This window comes from Temnothorax longispinosus, chromosome 9 (assembly GCF_030848805.1).
Source record: "Temnothorax longispinosus isolate EJ_2023e chromosome 9, Tlon_JGU_v1, whole genome shotgun sequence".
NCBI lineage: Eukaryota > Metazoa > Arthropoda > Insecta > Hymenoptera > Formicidae > Temnothorax > Temnothorax longispinosus.
In genome coordinates, this window is record NC_092366.1 from 12,669,040 (window position 1) to 12,693,907 (window position 24,868).

Consider the following 24,868-nt stretch of genomic DNA (forward strand, 5'->3'; position numbering starts at 1 on the left):
TGGCATCAACGTGGGTCCACCGAGCTACGTGGAGATCGCCGTTGGAGATCATCGAGGAAAGGAACTGCTGTTGTCTCTCGAAACGTGGAAGGCACTCTACGAGCAACGACGAAATATTCAGAATTTCTTTCGCAACGACTTCAAAGATGCCCATAGTTTTACAAACGTTGGACCGCTAACGGTGAGAGTTTGTACGTCGGTTAATAACGTCAAACTCATACGTCTCGAATCTGTAAACGTACGCTTGATGATGACCGAATCGACGCTGCATCGTATGTTCGATCTCGATCGGTGCATCAAAGCGAGATTCGAACGTTTGGTCAGAATCCTTGCGGTGGTCGATGTAAAATTTGCGCAGTTCTCCGATATCGCGTCCACCGTGACGGATTCCAGGGAAGCGTCGAATGCAATATACGCTAGCGATGCGTTCAATACGAATCAGCTCATCGATGTGAGCTCGCAGTTTTAGTTTTTTAGCACGTAAGATATATTATGTAAAAGAAGAGTTAAATAAACAGGCTTTTTTACACCAATCGAACGATGTATTTTCTTTGCGTGCATGTCCTTTCCTATACCTAACTTTTATCATATGTTGTTTACGACGAACATGTTCCGACAGGTTCGATGCGTTATCGAGTCGATCATCGTCCCGATGACGTCCTTTTTTTCTTTGTCTTTTACGTACTGCGTAGATAGATTGTTTAGTCTACGCGATAACCGCCCCTCTTTTTCTAGAAATATGTTGTTTACGTCGAACGTGTCCCGACAGGTTCGATTGTTTAGTCTACGCAATAACACCCCCTTTTCCTAGAAAACTGTTGTTTACGACGAACATGTCCCTACAGGTTCAATGTGTCATCGGGTCGATCATCATCCCGATGACGTCATTTTTTTCTTTGTTTTTTCACGTACTGCGTAGATGGATTGTTTTTTTAAGTATAAATTATACTATATTTTCTTCGCGCGTATTTCTATTCCAGCCGTATATGCAACGTCCGCTGGAGCATCGGTTGCATGAATTGGCAATCAAATATTGCATTATCGCATATCATAACATAGAAGCGAGGTGCCGATGTTCCGGCGGACGTCGGCGCTCGTTTTTGTAGTGCGAGACATATTTTATCTTACGACTATCAGTTTTATACACCGCCATTATATTTTTCTCTGGCGACTTCTGCAACCGTCATTGAATTCAGTCTCGTCGTGGCTGTGTAGCGCGAGTACAGACCGAACGATCGGAGTCTGCAAGCCAATAGTAAAAAAAGTTCTCGAACGTGACATTGTATTTTTTGTGATTAAACAAAGTTTTTTTTGTGATGCCTCCGCGCGAACTCAATATACCTAAAGACATAGAAAACAGTAAAATTTTGAGGGGGCCCGACGCTCCCCAGTTTGAAGGCGCTCCTCCCGCGCCCCGGCTTCCATTTGGGGACACGATATCCACGCCAGGCCGCGGGAAGACCTGTTCCGCCTGACGGGTGCCCGATTTCTCCTCGTAGACGAGGCGCTGATTGCTTACGCGAACCGCGTAGCGAGTTTGTAGAGAGATAAAAATACGTCTACTACTAAGGGGTATAAGTTTCTGGTGAGAGATGAAAAGATTTTCGATAATGTGGATGGTGAATCACCCGTACCCCTTTCATAAGCAACAGAGGATACCGCTACGTCAAAACCATATAAGTATAAACGTCGTAACGTATCTCAATGTCAGGGAGATAGGAATGTTAAACAGAAGAGGAAACCGAATGATGTCAGGAATCTTTTTCCAACTGAAAATATTTGAGAACGCGGAGGGGTGGGTAAACCCGACCCGTATAGATCGATTCCTTCGGGCAGTGGACAGTCAGGAAAACGTGGGCATTATTTCATGGCCGTGATTCCCGAAAGTTATTTCGAAGGATGTCGCAAGACTTTAAAGAATTCCGACTGTCAGGTAATAAATAGAGAAAATGTCAATGCTGTGTGAGGGAATATTCTCCCCGCGGACCCTCACGCGACCCCACGCGGCCCCCGCGGACCCCCACGCAGCCCCCGCGGACCCCCCCGCGCGGATTCCGCGGCGCGACCGCGACCGCGAACGCGGACTTCCCCTCCCGCAAATCCGCGGCGCGGGTGAGTCATCCTCGGTGATTCATCCCCGGTGAATTATCCCTCCCCTTCCCTTCCCTCCACGAAATCCGATATTTTTGAAAATCCAATACTCCCCTCCCCCTCACCCCCCCGCGAAATCCGATATTCTTGAAAATCCAATACTCCCCTCCCCTTCACCCCCCGCGAAATCCGATATTCTTGAAAATCCAATACTCCCCTCTCCCTCACCCCCCCGAGAAATCCGATACCCCCTTCCCTCACCCCCCCTCGGAGCCCCGAGGTGGAATCGGCCTATACTAACTACTCTCGGGTGCACGCTGGAAAAGACGCGTGCCTCGAGACGAATGCACGTTTCGAGAAACTCCTGCAGTCATGGGTCAACGTCCAGAAGGGACGCTATTACTCCTACTGTGAGTTTCGTGCACTCGTGGTCCTAATTTTGGTCAAGAAAATTAATCCATATAACCAGGGATCGGACCGTGTGCGACTTTTCAGAGAGCGAGGGAGCTGAGGACGAGGTCTTATTCTATGAAATGACTGGTATTCATTTTACAATTAATATAAGTTTATTCATAACAAAGTCATTTAAATAGTTATTAACAAAGAAAAGATCTAGTAAAATTTAAGCAGAATATAATTACAACAGAAAAATAGGCAAATCATTATATACGCATATATACGAGTGCGTGCGTGCGTGCGTGCGTGCGTGCGTGCGCGTGCGTGCGCGTGCGTGCGTGCGTGCGTGCGTGCGTGCGTGCGTGCGTGCGTGCGTGCGTGCGTGCGTGCGTGTGCGTGCGTGCGTGCGTGCGTGCGTGCGTGCGTGCGTGCGTGCGTGCGTGCGTGCGTGCGTGCGTGCGTGCGTGCGTGCGTGCGTGCGTGCGTGCGTGCGTGCGTGCGTGTGCGTGCGTGCGTGCGTGCGTGCGTGCGTGCGTGCGTGCGTGCGTGCGTGCGTGCGTGCGTGCGTGCGTGCGTGCGTGCGTGCGTGCGTGCGTGCGTGCGTGCGTGCGTGCGTGCGTGCGTGCGTGCGTGCGTGCGTGCGTGCTGCGTGCGTGCGTGCGTGCGTGCGTGCGTGCGTGCGTGCGTGCGTGCGTGCGTGCGTGCGTGCGTGCGTGCGTGCGTGCGTGCGTGCGTGCGTGCGTGCGTGCGTGCGTGCGTGCGTGCGTGCGTTGTGCGTGCGTGCGTGCGTGCGTGCGTGCGTGCGTGCGTGCGTGCGTGCGTGCGTGCGTGCGCGTGCGTGCGTGCGTGGCGTGCGTGCGTGCGTGCGTGCGTGCGTGCGTGCGTGCGTGCGTGCGTGCGTGCGTGCGTGCGTGCGTGCGTGCGTGCGTGCGTGCGTGCGTGCGTGCGTGCGTGCGTGCGTGCGTGCGTGCGTGCGTGCGTGCGTGCGTGCGTGCGTGCGTGCGTGCGTGCGTGCGTGCGTGCGTGCGTGCGTGCGTGCGTGCGTGCGTGCGTGCGTGCGTGCGTGCGTGCGTGCGTGCGTGCGCTGCGTGCGTGCGTGCGTGCGTGCGTGCGTGCGTGCGTGCGTGCGTGCGTGCGTGCGTGCGTGCGTGCGTGCGTGCGTGCGTGCGTGCGTGCGTGTGTGTGTGAGAAGGACGCGGGTGTTACAAAGGTGCGGAGGTCTTCGAGCAGGATTTAGAAGGAAAAGAATCTAAATTAACTTGACATCCTGCTCGGATTATTACAGAATCGTTAAAATTACATAGAAAAGAAAGAAAAGAGAAATTAGTGTAATGTATGTACAATATATCGAGAATCATGCAAATTGAACGGAGAATTGAAAACATTTATAGTAACTTAAATGTGGGCTGTATGTCGGACCGCAGTAAAAATAAAATAAGCAAATATGTCGCGGTTAAATGTACATAATTATTTAATTATATATATATTATAAATCTGCAGTAGTTGAGACGGAGAAATAAAATTCTAGGATCCAATAATTCAATAGACCTTTTTGTAGGGGGAGATCCCTTACAAAAATATTTCACAGCTTTTACATCTCATATGGATCGTTTTTAGCCCATTTTTAACCCGTTTTATCATTTTTGTGTCCGTTTCTTACACTCTCAAGCACGCGCAGTCTACTGCAAAAGAACATGATGAGTATACGCGAGTATGCGTATGAGTATTTTTGAGTAGATTGTCCGTTTTTAATACTCGTTTTTCAATCGATGAATGACAACACGTTAATACGTTCCTTTCTTACTCACAAAGATGAGGACGAAGTAGGTTGTCCGTTTTCAATACTCATTTTTCAGTTGATGAGTGACAATACGTTAGTACGTTCCTTTTTTACTCACAAGAAAATATCCGCGGATTTTGCCCGATTTTAACCCTTATGTTACATACAGGAGGATTTCGAGTCAGCTCGAATTCTATCCATCAAAATTTCTCATAAATTCTGAAAGACTCCCACTCCTTATCTCCTCCTTATCTCTAAATTGTGAAGTACATTTATTCTACAAATTTAAAAACCTTTTCAAACTGTACCGTAAGGGTTAAATATTTTAGTACTTACACTATTTATCCTTCACTAATAGATAAGTGGTACGATGTAATATTCAAATATTCGCGAGAAATTTGCATTGAACGTTTCTATAAGTGCAATATCCCGTGTAGAAATTTGTTAGGGATGGCCTTACATAACATAAGGCCCCGATCATTAGTTATTAGGGATGCCATAAGAAAGGTTTCCTTATTTTAACTTAATGAGGTCCCGATCATTATTTATTAGGGATTTCATAAGAAAGATTTCCTTATTTTTATCTAAGAGGCCCTTGTAAGGATTTGATAAAAATGTTTTAACTTTATAAATATATTTACGAACACACAAAATTTCGTAATAACTCGGCACTGGTTTCTGACATTCACCCGACATTAAGAAATATTATATCATATGTCCAATTCAAAATTTTATTACTCTTTTTCGCTCTTTTTAAACTGAATTTGTTTCTTAGATAATTTTTGAAAAATTATATATTTGCGCTGGTTATGACATGTGTAGATTATATTGTATAACACTTATATCAAATTAAGAAGTGGTCTACCACGTAAGGCAGTTGGCTCACGATCCAGAGGTCCCGAGGTCCCGAGTTCGAATCCCACCAAGGTAAGTGTGTTTTTATATGTGTTTTTAAATACGAGAAAATATTTATAATCATAGACTGCATCTTCAGAAACAAATTTAGTTAAAAAATAGTAATAAAATTTCAAAATAAATAATTTTTTTTATGTCGGGTAAATATCGGAAATCAGTGTCGGCTCGATACTGGCACGTAGCATTGGACCGATGTCGTACACAGCACGTATTTACCACTCAAAAATACTCATAAGAATACGTTATTACTACTCGGATATACTCGTACGCAATCCGCTTTAACCACTCGTTTTTAAGCAAAAGGGACCCTTTGCGCCCCAAAAACGGGTCGTACTCATTGAACCAAATGCACGTTTTTACTACTCAAACTGACCGTTCTCGCGGTCCAAAAACGGTGAAAAATTTTTATAAGGGGAGGTATAGATGAGAGAAAAGAGGAATTTAATACTTGCTGGCCTTAGCGTTTTCTCTTCTTGACGGAGTTTCAAGATCTCGTGGCTCTGCAGATCGATGGTGGTTTTCATCGGCATGGTGATTTTGTGTTGTGACTTAACGCACACAGAATTTAGTTATAATAAATATAAAATTAACGGCGCGGGTCGAGACTAGAAGCGATTGTATTATGAATCCCGTTGGACGCGGACTCTACTGTTTAGAATTTTGGAATCGAAAGAGGCCTGGTGTCCCGTTATCGCGATTTATATATGACTAGATATTTCGCCCGCGCTTCGCGCGGGCTCAAAATCTATTCCCCTCTCCCCAAACTCACTCATTAATTAGAAGCACCAACAGAACCCCATAAAACCCAATTTTTAACCTCATAATAGCCATTTCCATAAAATTAGTAATCTTTTGGTACCAATTTCATCAAAATCATCAACAAAAAATTAGAAAAATTTTGGCACTGGTTTCAAGAAAATCGATCCATTAATACAAAATTATCCATTAATGAAAAATTAAACTTATCCTCCAAAAATTAAAACAAAATTTGGTACTGGTTTCAAGAAAATGGGTTAATTAATACTTATTATTTCTCAAAATTTGAATAATTTCCAAACTGGTTTCCAAAAAATCGGTAACAAAAAATTATCCATAAAAAAATTCAGTTTGATACCTCAAAGTTTGCGGAAATTGGAACAATCACGTACACTTTTTTTAAACAGAAATTGGCAATTCTTTTAATATTAACAATTTTTCAAATTTTATTACATTCTTTAGTTCTTTCTACCCCTATTTCATATATAATTGTTTAAAATTTAAACAATTATTTCCCAAAAAATTTGAAAAATTTTGGAACCGGTTTCCAAAAAATCGGTAACAAAAAATTATACACTTTATGGCAATCCCTGAAAAATTCTACCCCTACTTCATATATAATTCTTTAAGATTCGGTCCATTAACGAATGAGTTCGCGGACAGACAGACAAACAGTAGGGTTTTACATTATAGTAGTTTTCATAACCGATTTTTATAAAACCGGTTTCCAAAAAATCGGTAACAAAAAAGTAAAAATAAAAATAAAAATAAAAATTATTTAAAAAATTTAGCTTGATATCTCAAAATTTGCGAAAATTAGAGTAATCACGTACATTTTTTTTTAACAAAAATTTTAAACCTCTTTATTATTAGCAATTTTTCTAATTCTATTACACATTCTTTAGTTCTTTTTCTACCCTTACTTCATATACAATTCTTTAAGATTCAGTCAATTAATTCCCAAAAAATTGGATAAATTTCGTAACCGGCTTCCAAAAAGATCGGCAACAAAAAATTATACACTTTATAGCACTTTCCGGAAAGTTCTACCCCTGTTTCATATATAATTCTTCGAGATTTGGTCAATTATTTCCCGAAAAATTGGAAAAATTTCTGATACCGGTTTCCAAAAAATCGGTATCAAAAAATTATCCATAAAAATTATCCATAAAAAAAATCAGGTTGATATCTCAAAGTTTGCGAAAATTGGAGCAATCACATACATTTTTTTTAACACAAATCGGAAACCCCTTTACTATTAGCAATTTTTCTAATTCTATTACATTCTTTAGTTCTTTCTACCTCTATTTCATACATAATTTTTTAAGATTCGGTCAATTATTTCCCAAAAAATTGGAAAAATTTCGGATACCGGTTTCCAAAAAAATCGGTAACAAAAAATTATACATTTGAACATATTACCTACCGGACGTTCGGGCACGGAGCCCGGGCACGGGCCGAGAACCGCTGCGCGCTCGTCAAACATCGAGTCCGATCGCCGAGCGGCGGAGCGCTCGGCGATCAGACTCGATGGTGGGGCGAGACTCGATGGTGGGGCGAGCCTCACGAGATCTACTACTTAAATAAGCGAAGACCGCGGAGACTGACTTTTCTATTGTTCGCGATCGCACGAGAATACTATTTCGTACATCGAATTGCAAACATAATTAAAAGAAAAAAATGATTACTTTGTTATATAAATATGACAGAAATATATATGATTTTCTCACAGAGCCGAATCGACTTTATTGTAAAATATGTTCCACGTTCCTGTATAAAGTTACTTCCTATTCCTTAATACGGCATGAGCAAACCGATAAACATATACGTAATCTTTACCGATCGCGATTTTCGTTGGACGATGCTCCAACCACAATTCAAGGAAGAAAGTCCACATTTTCGCAAGAAATATGCGAAGCTTTCCTTGCTGCCGATATCCCGCTAACAAAACTAGACAATCCTAAATTACACAAGTTTCTTGAAAAATGGACTCAACAAAATGTCCCGGAAGCGTCCACATTACGAAAAAATTATGTAGAACCAAATTACGTCGAAACAATGTGTAAAATACGTAATATTGTGAACGAAGATAATATCTGGTTATCGGTAGACGAAACTACAGATGTAGAAGGCAGAGCTGTTGCAAATTGTATAATAGGGACCTTACATTCTAATAAACCCAGTAAAATTTTCCTTCTTAATTCTGCAGTATTGGATACAAATAATGAAACTATTGTTCAATTTGTCGAAGACTCTTTAAAAGAATTGTGACCTACTGGAATACGCAACGAGAGAGTATTATTGTTTTTATCGGACGATGCTGCTTATATGAAAAAAGCTGGGAAAAAACTATGCGGCATGTTTCCGAAATTGATTCACGTAACTTGTCTTGCCCACGGATTACACCGTGTAGCCGAAGAAGTTAGGTGTACATATAAAAAAGCAAACTGGATTATTTCGGAAACAAAAAAATATTTCGCAAAGCTCCACATAGAGTCGACTTGTTTAAAGAAATGCTTCCCAATGTTCCTTTACCGCCATTGCCAATTACAACTCGTTGAGGTACTTGGATCGAAGCAGCAAGTTATTATAAGAAGCATTTTTTGGAAATAAGATCTGTCATTGAGGCTTTGCCAAATGATTCCGCCGCTATTAAAAAAGCTAAGAAACTATTTAAGTCGACAAAGATCCAGGAAGAGTTCGAATTGATTCATACAAATTTCGAATGCCTGGTGCTTGCAATTAAAAAACTAGAAAATCAGACTCTTCCTATACTCGACGCAATCAACGAAATACAAAATATTCAGAACATAATTTCTGCATCTGACGAAATTAAATTATGTATTAAAAAAAGATTGGTTACAGTTCTGAAAAAAAATGAAGGATACCAACAGTTTGTGACAGATGTAGAACGTATTCCTCCTATTTTCAAGTATGCCCCACTTACTTCATGTGACGTGGAACGAAGTTTTTCAAAATATAAATCCATTTTATCGTCTAATAGAAGAAGTTTTAAATTTCAAAATCTAAAACACCTTCTTATAGTAAACTGTTTTCATAATTCATAATTAATTAATTTACATTTAAAAAAATATTCCTATTTACTTTTAATTTCAGAAAAATAAATGTTAAAAATAAATTAAAATATAATATATCTTTAAAAATAAAAATAAAAATAATAAAAGACGGGAAAACTTAAAAAAAAATAAAAATAAGGTTAAAAAAATAAAAACAAAAACTAAAAAAAAGCAAATGGAACCGGCTCTCCACCACGTCCTCGTTCGTGGTTCTGATGTAACTAAGAGTGGAAACTCTTAACTTATTTCCTTTTTTAAATTAAAAAAAAAGAACCCCTTTACCGATCATCGCCAAATTCAATACCAACCTTCCTTGAATAATACTCTATCGATTAAAAAAAAAACAGCCCAATATCTCAATATTTACGGAAGTTAGAGCAACCACGGACATCAAATCTGCACATACATACATACGGGCGCGCGATATTTTGACATTTTAGAACACTGTAAACATATTGGCATCAAAAACTCAAAAACCAATCTCTTCGTTGGTTTCTTCTACCCCTATTTCATATATAAATCATTTAAATTTGGTTGATTAGACCCAACTTTATACGCAATAAAAGGTTCATGTACGAAATTTATGAAAACAAAGCTTCCTCTATGAAGAACCGGTTTCCAGAAAATCGGTAACAAAAAACTATACACATCATGGCACTCCCCGAAAAATTCTACTGCTATTTCATACACTTTTGGTAAAAATTCGGTCCACTAACAAATGAGTAGTTCGCGGTCAGCAGACAGACAGAAGACGAACTGGTTTCCAGTTAAACCCATCCTCAAAAAATTAATAAAATTTTTGAACCGAAAAATTGGAAAAATTTCTGAACCGGTTTCCAAAACAATCGGTAACGAAAAATTATACACTTTATAGCATTCCCCGAGAAATTCTACCCCTACTTCATATACAATTCTTTAAGATTCGGTCAATTAATTCCCGAAAAATTGAAAAAATTTTGGTACCGGCTTCCAAAAAAATCGGTAACGAAAAATTATACACTTTATAGTACTCCCCGGAAAATTCTATCCCTGTTTGATCTATAAATCTTTAAGATTCGGTCAATTATTTCCCGAAAAATTGTAAAAATTTCTGATACCGGTTTCCAAAAAATCGGTAACAAAAAACTATAACTTTACGTCATTCCCCGGGAAATTCTACCCCTACTTCATACACAATTTTTTGAGATTCGGTCAATTATTTCCCGAAAAATTGGAAAAATTAAAAAAAACCGGTTTCCAGAAATCGGCAACAAAAAACTATACACTTTATGGCACTCCCCGGGAAATTCTACCCCTATTTCATGTACCCTTGATAAAAATTCGGTCCACTAACGAATGAGTAGTTCGCGGTCAGACAGACAGACAGACAGATTGTCTGCTACACCTCTCATGTCTCCTTACAGTGCCAGACTAGAGTCAAGCTCAACAGGGTCTTCTTTCCCCGCTAATTTTTCCAAGCCCGTTCCCTTGGCAGTGGTTTCGCTAGATAGTAGATAGGGACAGTGGGAATCTCGTTAATCCATTCATGCGCGTCACTAATTAGATGACGAGGCATTTGGCTACCTTAAGAGAGTCACCGGGGTGAGTACAGTGCCAGACTAGAGTCAAGCTCAACAGGGTCTTCTTTCCCCGCTAATTTTTCCAAGCCCGTTCCCTTGGCAGTGGTTTCGCTAGATAGTAGATAGGGACAGTGGGAATCTCGTTTCTCTGCTCGTTGCTTCTGGAAGAAGCAACAGATTCCAAAATGCCCGTACAACTTCGAGAGCTATTTGCCTACATTTGCATCTATGGAACTCCAACAGATGTACTAACTCTTTGGAATAAATATAAAGATCACATGATTGAGGACTTTGTACACAACAATGTTGTCAATCCTGAAAATATGGCTTTAAACCATATACAAGAAATTCTGAAAAATAATGGAAGTAGCTGTAAGAACTTCCAATTGCCAAATCCAATTCCAGTGAATATTTACGTCACAGAATATAATGTAGATGAAGAAAGAAGACGTGGTGACTATTTATTATCAACATTAAATGTTGAACAAAGATACGTGTACGATATAGTTATGCGAGCGATTGACAATGAGAATGAACCTCAGCGGTTATTTTATATTGACGGGTTTGCAGGAAGTGGAAAAACCTATCTATTTAACACATTTCTGAGTGTTATTCGAGGAAAAAACGAAATGGTTATTCCATGTGCTTCAACTGGCATTGCAGCCACACTTCTAAAAGGAGGAAAAACTTATCATTCCCTGTTCAAACTTTCAATACCAATTGATGATGGAGTTAAATCTAATATAAGAGGAAACTCTCAAGCTGCACGAGAACTGATCTCTGCTAAACTCATTATATGGGATGAGGTGAGCATGACGGTTGGGCATGCCTTAACAGCAGTTGATAAACTCTTCAAGGATCTAATGAAGAATCCTAGACCATTTGGAGGAAAAGTTATTTTATTTGCAGGAGATTTCAGACAAAATCTCCCAGTAGTACCTCATGCACATAAAGCAGCCATAATTGAGTCAACTGTCAAATACAATCCTATATGGAGAAATGTAACTCAGGTTAAATTACAGCAAAATATGAGAACTGCGGATGAAAAGAAATTTGCAAATTGGCTAATGCAATTAGGAGATGGTAAATTGTCAAGTACAGATGGATTACATCTTGATACAATTGAAATCCCCCAGGATTTTATATCAAAAGAATCTATTATTACTGAGATTTTTGGTGATAGAATCACCATGGAACAGATTAGAGAAAATCCAGATCGAGCGATTCTTTGTCCTAAAAATGAAGATACTTTCAAAATTAATGACGAAATCCTTCGTTTAATGGAAGGAGAAGAAAAGGAATATCTATCAATTGACTCTATTGTAAGTGATGATCCACAAGAGCAATTGAATTATCCGACTGAGTTTTAAATTCTATGACACCTTCTGGAATGCCAGTTCATCGACTTAAAATAAAAGTCAGTGTTACAATTATCTTATTAAGAAATTTAAATACTAAGAAAGGACTTTGCAATGGCACAAGATTTATTGTTACAGATTTGAAACATAATCTTATTTATGCGGAGGTTCTAACTGGTCCTGCTCGAGGCCAGATTGTCTTCATCCCAAAAATCGATTTCATTACAAATGACTCGGAAGTTCCATTCAAGCTTAAACGGAGACAGTTTCCTATTCGAGTATCATTTGCTATGACAATAAATAAATCTCAAGGACAAACTTTACAAAAAGTTGGGATTTATCTGCCACATCCTGTATTTGCTCATGGTCAACTCTATGTGGCATTTTCTAGAGCAACCAAAAAGGAAAATGTCAAAATTAAGATTGATGAAACAAGCAATCAAGGACATCTCATTGAAGAAAATCCAGAATCTTATACAAAAAATATCGTATACAAAGAAGTTTTATAAATTAAACAAATAAAAAATTGTATGAGAGCTAATAATATAGTGAGTCAGCGGGGGGATTAGCTTTGAGGCCCGCGCGAAGCGCGGGCCGAAAAGCTAGTAACCTAATAAGTTTAAGAAATAAGCTCCATAATATTTAAGTTAATTTATCCTAGGTACCTTTATGTACAATGTGAAGATGAGACGATTATTATTATTATTTTTGATATGTTATTTATTTACATAATAATGTCTTAACGTTTCAGTCAGTTGTCTTTTTATAATGACGTTATGAATTATACCTCTCAGTAACTTTTTTTTTTATTTCACAGCCTATTCCCCCGCCAATCAGCTTTTCGGCCCGCGCGAAGCGCGGGCCTCAAAGCTAATCCCCCCGCTGACTCACTATATTATTAGCTCTCATACAATTTTTTATTTGTTTAATTTATAAAACTTCTTTGTATACGATATTTTTTGTATAAGATTCTGGATTTTCTTCAATGAGATGTCCTTGATTGCTTGTTTCATCAATCTTAATTTTGACATTTTCCTTTTTGGTTGCTCTAGAAAATGCCACATAGAGTTGACCATGAGCAAATACAGGATGTGGCAGATAAATCCCAACTTTTTGTAAAGTTTGTCCTTGAGATTTATTTATTGTCATAGCAAATGATACTCGAATAGGAAACTGTCTCCGTTTAAGCTTGAATGGAACTTCCGAGTCATTGTAATGAAATCGATTTTTGGGATGAAGACAATCTGGCCTCGAGCAGGACCAGTTAGAACCTCCGCATAAATAAGATTATGTTTCAAATCTGTAACAATAAATCTTGTGCCATTGCAAAGTCCTTTCTTAGTATTTAAATTTCTTAATAAGATAATTGTAACACTGACTTTTATTTTAAGTCGATGAACTGGCATTCCAGAAGGTGTCATAGAATTTAAAAACTCAGTCGGATAATTCAATTGCTCTTGTGGATCATCACTTACAATAGAGTCAATTGATAGATATTCCTTTCTTCTCCTTCCATTAAACGAAGGATTCGTCATTAATTTTGAAAGTATCTTCATTTTTAGGACAAAGAATCGCTCGATCTGGATTTTCTCTAATCTGTTCCATGGTGATTCTATCACCAAAAATCTCAGTAATAATAGATTCTTTTGATATAAAATCCTGGGGATTTCAATTGTATCAAGATGTAATCCATCTGTACTTGACAATTACCATCTCCTAATTGCATTAGCCAATTTGCAAATTCCTTTTCATCCGCAGTTCTCATATTTTGCTGTAATTTAACCTGAGTTACATTTCTCCATATAGGATTGTATTTGACAGTTGACTCAATTATGGCTGCTTTATGTGCATGAGGTACTACTGGGAGATTTTGTCTGAAATCTCCTGCAAATAAAATAACTTTTCCTCCAAATGGTTCTAGGATTCTTTATTAGATCCTTGAAGAGTTTATCAACTGCTGTTAAGGCATGCCCAACCGTCATGCTCACCTCATCCCATATAATGAGTTTAGCAGAGATCAGTTCTCGTGCAGCTTGAGAGTTTCCTCTTATATTAGATTTAGCTCCATCATCAATTGGTATTGAAAGTTTGAACAGGGAATGATAAGTTTTTCCTCCTTTTAGAAGTGTGGCTGCAATGCCAGTTGAAGCACATGGAATAACCATTTCGTTTTTTCCTCGAATAACACTCAGAAATGTGTTAAATAGATAGGTTTTTCCACTTCCTGCAAACCCGTCAATATAAAATAACGCTGAGGTTCATTCTCATTGTCAATCGCTCGCACGTCCGGTACTTATATATATAGATATAGATTTTTAGGGATGGGTTATCGAGGAATATGTCTCAAATTTTTTGGTGGGTGACCTGTTTTTCCGATGATGACTCTCGTTAGTCATCGATTGAAAAACATGTTTTTCTCATGTATCGAGATGCGAGATTTCGAAATTTCTATTGTCTCGCCTTAATCTGTTATCGTCTAGCGTGAAGTGTTTTTCACGAATTTTCCTTGGAAGTGTATATGACGGCCCGACCGGCCATTGACCGACGGCGCAGATTTCACAATTTCTCACGGATCGAGACGCTAGATTTCGAAATCTCTATTGTCTCGTCTTTATCTGTTATTGTCTAGCGTCAAGTGTTTTTCATGAATTTTCCCTGGAAATGTATATGACGGCCCAACCGGCTATTGACCGGTGGCGCAGGTTTCACAATTATTATCAGTAACCTGCCCGCCGATCGACATTATTATTCGGTTCTCGTCATCCCAAAAATAATTCTGTGGGAAAACATCTTACGAAAGGCTTTTATGAAAGAATGAAATCGCGAAGTCCACAGAACGTAACATCAGTAAAAATCAGCATGAACGACAGCGTGATCCTTGTAAACAGTGCAGATGGATGTGCATTTGCTCAATAAATATGCATCGGTGAGTTATCCTGAAATAGCACTCGATTCGAGACTCGAGAGCAATAAACCTCCGTACGGTTTAAAAAATTTATCGATCCATCCAGTAACTTCGATTGTTATGTGGTTGACACGATATTGCTATTATAAAATATTAAAGCTTTAATATGTATCCAATGTAAAGTAAAAGGTGCGCCATAAGAAAATAAAATATTTTATTTAATCATATTAAATACAATAATATTTTTTCATAATATGTTTATGACAATAAAAATTCATTAATTATTTACTTTAGGAGACATTACGCCAATGACTTTGACCTTGACATATGTTGTCAAAGACATGACCCTGAGTAACTTTTCCTTATAACCTAGATATATAGCCACATTGCTAAAAGTAGGCTTTTCAAACTGTATGCCGCATGCCATGCTGGCATAATTTTGGCATAGCAAAGCATGATCTGCCATGCCAGATATATGCATAAAAATGAAACAGAAATCTAACAGAATCTGACATCATGATGATAGCAGATTGAAACGGCATGTTGATTGTGCACGGTTTCTGCTGTGTTTCTGCGATTACATATATATTGTGGCAGCCAATCGTACTGCTAGAAAATAATTAAGCTTAATGAGAACGCAGTGGACAAGAATCTGCTGGCATGATATTGAAGGTATAATTCTGCTAGCATTTGAATATTATATATTGTCACTATCAACGTTGTCATCATTGTCATTGTCATTGTCATTATTATTATTATTATAATTAGGCCACCAAGGACCGTAAATGGAATTTTTCTCTCTAATTAATTTAAAATTGTTTCGCAAAATTTTTAACTCTGAATGCGTTTCCAGATTTTTCGACAGATTGAACTGCCAGCAGAACTCAAACGCCTGGAGCGTTTGCGCGCGAAATTACGTGCGCAACGGTATCATTTTGTGGAGTCAGTTTCGAACAATACGGACGTGTTCAATCTGCATACTTTGGTGAGAAATTAGCAACATCGAAACGTGAGTAATTTCCACTCATCACCGTGACACTCATCCATGACACTCGGCGTCTTCCAGGTAAGCGTAAAATTGCGCGATTATGAAGAAGTGGTTCAGGAAGCGGCGGAGGCAGGTCTCCTGATCAGCTTCGTGACGGATATCATTGATCAAGATGATTGCAACAAATCGGAATTGCCACCCGTCGTGACGGAGAGGTGGAACGTTCTCCAAGCGATTTTCTTCGCCAGCACCGTCCTCACGACAATCGGTACTAATTATTAGTCAAGAGTAATTGATATCTTAATCATTATCAAAGAATTTGTCGATTATGTGAAATCGATTTTCTATCTCCAAAAAAATCATTTTATATCTAATATCTCCAATATCTCTCTATATCTCCAAAGTTGGAAACTTTCTATGCAATAAGTTTTTTAGTTCACTCGATGAAAATTTGCATTTAATAGGATATGGCAATGTTGTGCCCTCGACCAACTGGGGAAGAATCTTTTGCATTCTCTTCGCTTTCATCGGTATACCTCTTACTCTGATAGTGATCGCCGACTGGGGAAAGCTATTCGCGAGTGCAGTGGTGCACATTGTGTTGACGATGAAGTCAAAACTTCCGTTTCGTGCAAAGCTTCCGTGTATCCCGACGAATGCAACCGGTCGACGGTCGCTTGGTGAGTTTAATAAATTTAATTGATTTAGTTGATTTCTGGATCTGATAATCTCCTTTACAGGTGCCTGCGCCGCCATCGTGCTGCTCTTTCTATATCTTGCCTGCGGCGCTGGTATGTTTATGTTGTGGGAGGACGATTGGGATTTTTTCGATGGATTTTACTTCTGTTTTGTAACCATGACCACCATAGGTTTCGGTGATCTCGTCCCAAGTAAGTGAAAAATCTTTCTCCCCAAAGAAATGAATAAAAATGATTAATTTGTTGCGTATTTTGCGTGTAAATCTTGGGAATTTGACTGAAGAGATGCCAATGAGGTACAGATTCTGTACTCTGCCCGAGAAAAAAAAATTAAATCTATTGAGATATGACCAGATCTGGTTTATCAGATCTGGCCAGATATAATTTGATCTGTAAATTGTCTCTATCTGGCCAGATCTGACCAGATATAATTTGATCTGCCGAGATATAATTATTTACCGAGATCTGCTCAGATATAATAAAAAATCATAAAGGGATATAAAATGCTATAAAACCATAAATATATCAATTTAATTCAAAATTGTGTGCCACTTTATTATAAGCGTGGACTCCGATACAACTGATATTCAATAAGTTGTACCGTACACTTGATTTATATACCGTTTTTATACCATCGTTTGTCATATTTTAAATACGAGAAATGGATCTCATCGGATGCCATCTATCGGACGATCCGACATTTGCATAAAGGCAACGGTCAACGTGACGCTACAAATGCTTTGAAGCGTTCTTTTTCTCTTTCTCTCTTTATTGAAAGAAAAGAGAAGAGAAATGCTTCGAAGCATTTGTAGCGTCACGTTGACCGTAGCCAAAGAGTTCTTTTCTAAAAAGGAGATGTGAAGTTTATTGTTGTCGCTTTTCCGCGATGCCGATTGGTTTTCTTGCTGCGCTTACTTCATTTGCAGCTGTCATTGTATATTTTGACAGTTGTGTATAATAGGGTTAATAGTGAAATGTTAAAGATAAATAGCGCGCGCGTAGCGCGCGTCTGTAGTGTCTAGTGTAACAAAAAGGTCGGGACATTGGATTATCTCAGAAAGATGACGTTTTCGGAAGAAATGTTTTGTACAAAAGTTGTAGGGTACCAAGTTGTCCATTATGTGGTGATACTGTGCATGTGTGCGTTTGTGCGTGTGTGCGTGCGTGCGCGTGTGCGCGCCTTTGCGCGTGTGTGCGTGTGCGTGTGTGTGTGTGTGGGGGGGGGGGTTTGACCTTGAACAATCTTGGGAGTCACATCAAGGTCACATTGAGTTTTTTAAACAGGGACCCCTATTTTTTATGTCATATTCTTGTAGCCCTTGTCGAGACGTTTTCAAAACACTACAATAAAACTCTCTTTCGATAAGAATATTTTCTGAGATGTTTCAAATTTTCATAACGTTTTTAATATAAAATATAAAATATCTCGTAAAGGATTCACTTTTCGACAACTTCACCTTCATACTTTTATACGTAGAATAATGAAAAAAATCGATTGTTGTAAAAGAAAAACAGAAAATATTATTTTAAAAAATTTAATTGCATTTTGTAAACGCATTTAATTTTGCAAAATTGCAAATGTAAAAATTAATATTATTATTCGATTCCTTTTATTATTCTACGTATAAAAGTATGAAGATAAAGTTATCGAAAAGTAAACACTTATTTATGAGATATCTCATATTTTATATTAAAAATGTCATGACAAAATTTAAAATAACAGAAAATTTTTAACGAAAAAAAGCTTTACCTTAGCATTTTGAAAACGTCTCGACAAGGGTTACAAGAATATGACATAAAAAATAGGAGTCCCAGTTTAAAGAACTCAATGTGACCTTGATATGACTTTCCCAAGATCGTTCAAGGTCAAACCAATCACCACATAATGGATAACTTGGTACCCTACAACTTTTCTATAAAACATTTTTTCCGAAAACGTCATCTTTCAGCGATAATCCCGACCTCTTTGTTACACCCTGTATAACCAATAAATAATTCTTATTAATTAAAGTAAAAATTATAAAGTCTCTAATAATTCTTATTCGAGTTGGTAATTATTTATGTAAGTTTTCAAATAACTTCAACACAAATTTTTAATATAATCTAGCTATTAAATAATAATAAAAATAATCATTTTTTCACTTTTGTTTATCCATCATCTGTAAGCTCACAATGTACAAAATAACTTACATTTCTGTGATTGTGTTTTGTATTTTAGATATAAGGCAAATTGATGAAAATGCTTTTCTCACAACACCTCCATGGAAAGTTCGACTTTCCATGCCTGTAGAGAGAGGCGAAAGTGGCCAATTTCACGCCAGGGCTTACTTTCTTCCCTAGGGAGAAAAGTAAGCCTTAGCGTGAAATTGGCCACTCTCGCCCCTCTCTAGGCATGGAAGTCGAACATTTCTATAAATGTGTTGTGAAAAATATCGTGTGCACCTCGGATCGAAAGCTTTTTCAGACTCGTGTGATTTGCCGCCCTCGCCTTACACTCGTCTGAAAGACACTACTTTCTCCCCTTGGTGCACAATATACGGGTGCGTTCGGGGAGACGCTATTAGCGCTACCTAGCGCTACTGGCTGTTCGCGGAGCTCCATGATAGCGCTACTAAACGCTGTCGTGACGTCATTACTGTTAGTGATAGTATTATACGTCGTGTTAGTATTATACGTCATAACTGCTCGCTACCAACGCTCTTCCTTCCGAGGTAGTGCATTAATAGCGTTAGCGTTTACAGGCTCTATGAACAGCGCAATAGTGAATGGTAGTAAATTGCGGCGTTTGAAGCAAAATAGTTTGGCGGCGGCAAAGTTCGCCGATAATTTTCTCTTTCAGCGGCAGCGGAATTGGCGGGTGATAATTTATCGGCGGCGACGGCGAACGGCGGCGTTAATACATTTTTTTAAATCCTCCTGACTTAAAATAAAGTTCAATTTTAACTTTTCATAAATAATATGAACAAAAATAGCAAACAATAAATACTCAGCACTTGTTTTCAAAATACGATCACTTTATTAGCATTACTAATATCTTTTCTTTCACAAAAGAAAATAAAATTTATCTTAAAATGTTATTCCTGATCATCATACGTAACAAAAATAAAATGTAATTTACTGTATAACCATCAGATATCAGACTTCTTTCTCTCTTACTTATTAAACATTTCTTCACATATTAAGTTGTATAAATAATATGAATAATATAACTTATACTTAATGTAAAACTTATTTTACTGACTTTAAATACATATCTTTAAGGGCCGGTTGTTCCACTTTCAGATAAACTATCTGGTAACTTATCTGATGGATAAGTGTCTGGTAGAGCGTTGTTCCATTTCTCGGTAAAATTTAACTTCCTGATAAATGGCCACTATCGACAGATAAATTACACGGTACTTTGGGTACCGTGTAAGACTTATCTGACAGATAAATGCGTAGTGGGATTAGAAATCATACCCCGTCAGCGGAAGATGCGCAGCGCTGGTGTATCTGACGTTTCACGCATTTGTATATTAATATTTTGCGATAAAGAATTTGGATATTATCGAACGGACGGTATCGGACGGCATCGAAAATGGAACCAGGATTATGCGAAAATCAATTTCTTTATGGTGACGAAGATGATAACGAAGAATCTGATGAAGAAATATATATAGTGGTGCTTCGCAAGCAATATACAGTTCGTCCACGTCCAGATTTATTTAACGAATATGATAATATAAAATTTGTATTGGATTAATAACCGTGGAACAACGCTCACTAAATAGCTGGTAAACTACCTGGTAAGATTTATCCTATAGGTAGTAATCTGTCGAGTAAGCCGAGATTTATCGAAAGGTGGAACAACCGGCCCTTATTAATTTGAAATAATTTATCGAGAATAAATAATATTTTATTAGATTTTGATTATTTTAACGAAGAACGTTTTGCTGTGATAAGCAAACCTGCAGAAGAAAATGCGCGTTCAGATGCTGAAGTTGTAATCGGTATGGCATAAATGCAGCATACCAATTTGTACAAATTCGGCAGTGACAACTTCATTTTATTCTACCATTGTAGAGGATCTTCGATAATAGATTCTGAGATATGTAAATACTTTTTAACTTTGACAAGAATAGGATCTTCAGGAGGAATAATACTTGTATGTTTCGCAGCCAACTCCAATCGTAATTTTTTAACTCCAAGAAGCTCACATGACTTATTAAAATAATCTGCTTCTTTATTAGATGCCATATTATGAAAAAGTAAAACTAAACGTGAGAATCTAACTTATTATATATATCATAAAAATAATAATCTTATATTTGGTGATTAATATATATAGAAGCTGTTAATCACAATATTAATTACAATATTATTACAATAGCATTTGTATCAACGATAAAGACAAAGATCTGGTGATGCGAGTAGCGCAGTAATATTGAGATTGACACCATAAATACGAGCATAACGAAAACTACAATATTAATTACAATAGCTTTAATTAGAATATTAAGCCTAGATTTTGTAAATCTAGATACTGTAGACTAGGTATTGCTTAGATATATATAGTTTATAAAAACTGTAATAAAAGTTATATATAGCTTAATGGACAAAATTCATATACACTAATTTTTTTTATTGTATTAAAAGTATAAATTTATTTTATATAGCATATAATATCAAATGGAACCGAATATGGATATCCTTTCTAAAAAAAGGCATGTTAAGTCGATACTCGCATATCTCGAAGTTTTTTGTTGCCCTTTTTCCGCGATGCCAATTGGTTCTCTCGCTGCGCTTACTTCATTTGCAGCTGTCATCGTATATTTTGACAGTTGTGTGTATCAAGAAGTTAATAGTGTAATAGTAATTACATAATGTTAAAGCTAAATAGCGCGCGCGAAGCGCGCGTCTGTGTGGTGTCTAGTATTATTAAAAAATATATTTATTTATATTTCTCATTTTATATAAAAACAATGTCACTCAACTGGACAATAACTTTTACTACAATAAAAATATTTGTTAAAATATTATCTAATCTAAAACGTCGCTTAATGTTAATAAATAAAATATAAAAATAATCTAACCTGCTTATTTCTAATATTCAAGGGAACCATTTTGTGGATTATATATATTAAAAATTCCTCAGGAGATTGCTGCTTGTCTGCGAGATATTCAGCAACACCTCTAAAACTTTGAAGAGTCGGATCCAGAAGTGCTTTGCAAACATAACATTTCATAAAATAGTTTCTTTAAGTTGTTTTACTACGAATAAATCGTATTCATTTACACACATACTACTCTCAACTTCTGCCCTGAAAATATTAAAGAAGTAACTGATACAGCAGCATCTATTAATTCAGCTTTTCAAATTTGGCGGCGCAGGGGTCTACGAAACGCTACGCTAGTACGCTACTGCTGTTCATGGAGCTCGCATTCGCTAGCGCTATCATGGCTCCATGAATGGAGTTAATAGCGTTAGCGTTGGTAGCGTGGTAGCGAGCTCCTCGAACGCACCCCCGCGTAATATTATTTAATATTAGGTAATATTCTAGGCGTAATCTTAGAACATTAAATACAATATTCTAGTAATATTAATAGATGGTTATATGTCCGCTCCTGATAATATTATATGAAAATTATATGAAATAATATTATTTAATGTTATAAAAATATTTTAAATTTTCGGGAATAAACTATCAAATAAATTTAATTCAATAATTAAAAAATTTATAAATATTTAATGAACATAATAGTTCTAAAATTAATCAGAATAAGTAATTTTTACTTCGCCAGAGAATAATTAACCCAATTAAGAATTTCAATTGACTATATATACTGGCAATGATTATAATCGTGACAACGATTATATAATCGTCGTGACAAATCGTCACCGCATTTCGACCAAGGATTCTGGTCATTCTAAATATAAATAGAATGACCAGAATCTTTGGTCGAAATGAAGTGACGATTTGTCACGACGATTATAATCGTTGCCACGATTATATAATCATTGCCAGTATATAATTAATTGAAATTCTAAATTGGGTTAGTTATTCTCTGGCGAAGTAAAAATTCGGGGAGACCGGGGCTAAACCACCAGTTTTTTTTTTTGTGCCAATTTTTAACAACAAAATAAATAATTTTAGTTAAATGTGGTATACCACTGTAAAGAGTGAACCTTTAGCTACAAAATTTATATAGGAAATTTTTATCTATGTTGCTTTGTTTAACCGGTATAGAGGAAAAAGGGCAACGGTGGAAAAATTGAAATCTCAAAAATGCCGGGGTTGAACCGCCACCCCCCCGGGATAAATCAGTTTCAGATTTGATCGCCCATGAAATATTAAAAATCAACACTGGATTTGTGTTCAGCATGCATTACTCTTTATAATCAGCATGCATTTATAATCACGTACCTCGAGATTTGGAGAGCAAATATTATTGCAGATATTACAAAATTTCCACACGCAGAAAATTTCACTTTTCACCACGAAAACACGTTTGCTCTCGTAAAAATCATAACACGGCAGGTAACTTGCCGAAACTCCGTTGGTCACATGGGTACCATAAGCAGCGTTTACAATGTTAATAGCGAGTTTGCACAATATAAACCGTTGGCGGTTTAGCCCCGGTTTCCCCTACTTATTCTGTTTGAATACACACCATTGACTGAAAATCGGTGTTCCATCTTATTATTGTTTGTCATCTTAATACATGTTATTGCAATAAATATTACCACATGCCTCAATGGTCGAATTGATACGACACCCATCACGGAATGAGGGAGGTTCCAGGTTCGAACCTTGGCTGAGGTAATATTTTTTGTAATAATAGTATATTGTGCACCAAGGGGCGAAAGTAGCGTTTTTTAGACGAGTGTGAAGTTTGCCGCCCGAGCCGAAGGCGAGGGCGGCAAATCACACGAGTCTGAAAAAGCTTTCGCCCCGAGGTGCACACGATATTTTTCACAATACCTTTACGGAAAGTTCGACTTCCATGCCTAGAGAGAGGCGAGAGTGGTCAATTTCAAGCCAGGGCGGAAAGTAATCACTTTCCGCCCTCTAGGAAGGAAAGTGCTCACTTTCCACCCGCTAAACGTACGTTCCCGATTCAAGCAACGCGACTGGTCGAAACTTTACTGTTACCGCTTCAGCGTAAGCCATGTATTACTACGCGCGTGAGGCGCAGACCGCTTTACGTCCCGGGATCTGATCACGCGAGCGGAGCGTGATACGGCGCGTGCGCGGGACGGACACGTACGTGCTTGCAGCACGACGAGCGTTCATTCGTTCTCAAGTTCCCTTCCGGCTAAGATCGTTCTCGTGCAAGAGACGATTATTGTAGTTGTCCGCAATATATCGAGTTTCGAAGGATCACTACTTCTCACATTGTTCTATGAGCAATTATTATTAGTACGGCTATCAGTCTACCGAATCGACGATTCAACGACGTCAACGAGATCCTGAGAGAGATTGTTGCCAAACGGACGATACGGAAAGAGACGAGCATTCGCCGCCATTATCACGTTGTGGCACGGAATGGAAGGACGAGCGGCCATTACGGCTATGAAAGGATGCCTTTTCGGGCTGTTCAGAAAGATCCTTATACTAAGGAATACTTTCATATTCTGGATAATTCTGCTATTTCAAGGTAACTCGTTGATTTCTAGATAAACCACAGATCAATTCTGAACGATGCTAAATCACCGTTTAGCATGATAGATATCGAACTCACCGGTTCGATTACATGTTGTTAGATATCAGATTCACCGATCCGATTGCATTTCTGATCTTGGTTTCAGAAATAACGAGAACATTCGAGAAGAATACTTCCTCGGTAAAACGAAGCCGTCTGGCTTCACATTCGAGAATCTGAGCTCAGTACTTTCCTTTTTTCATACATTATTGAAACGGTTGCAACCGAGAATCATTATTCGAGTCATTCGCTATTTGTCTGTAACCAAATTGGTAAAGATCTTTACATTCCTCAAATCCTTTGCAAAAAAAAGACTGCGTCTTACGATAATTATAAGTATTACGATACAGTTGAATCTATATTCTGTGAGATTCAGTACATTAATTGTCGTTTACTGTTCTTACAATCCAAGGATCATTCCCTACATTCAATTATGTCTTACTTACGATAGAGATATACAGATTAAGCTATTCGTTGCGTGCGAGCTCAATTATTTAAAATATTGATGCGTTATAATTTCTCTATTGCATTCTACTTGAGATAATACGTCATAACTTATATGATTTGTGTTTATTAACTTTCAGCAGATATATGTATATCTAAGTCTTTCATCTTGACATTACTTTATGCTCTCTAAATTATCTTTGATTGCATTTAACGTT

At 37.9% G+C, this 24,868-nt stretch overlaps 1 protein-coding gene across 1 annotated transcript in view; it reads left to right on the forward strand.

The window, feature by feature from the left end:
- The window catches only part of LOC139819348 (potassium channel subfamily K member 15-like), a 70,658-nt gene that overhangs the window by 14,579 nt on the left and 31,211 nt on the right, over positions 1 to 24,868 (forward strand). Inside the window, 4 exon segments of the mRNA XM_071788614.1 lie at positions 15,691 to 15,822; positions 15,904 to 16,093; positions 16,290 to 16,505; positions 16,566 to 16,715. Of these exon segments, the coding sequence (XP_071644715.1) occupies positions 15,691 to 15,822; positions 15,904 to 16,093; positions 16,290 to 16,505; positions 16,566 to 16,715 (688 nt within the window).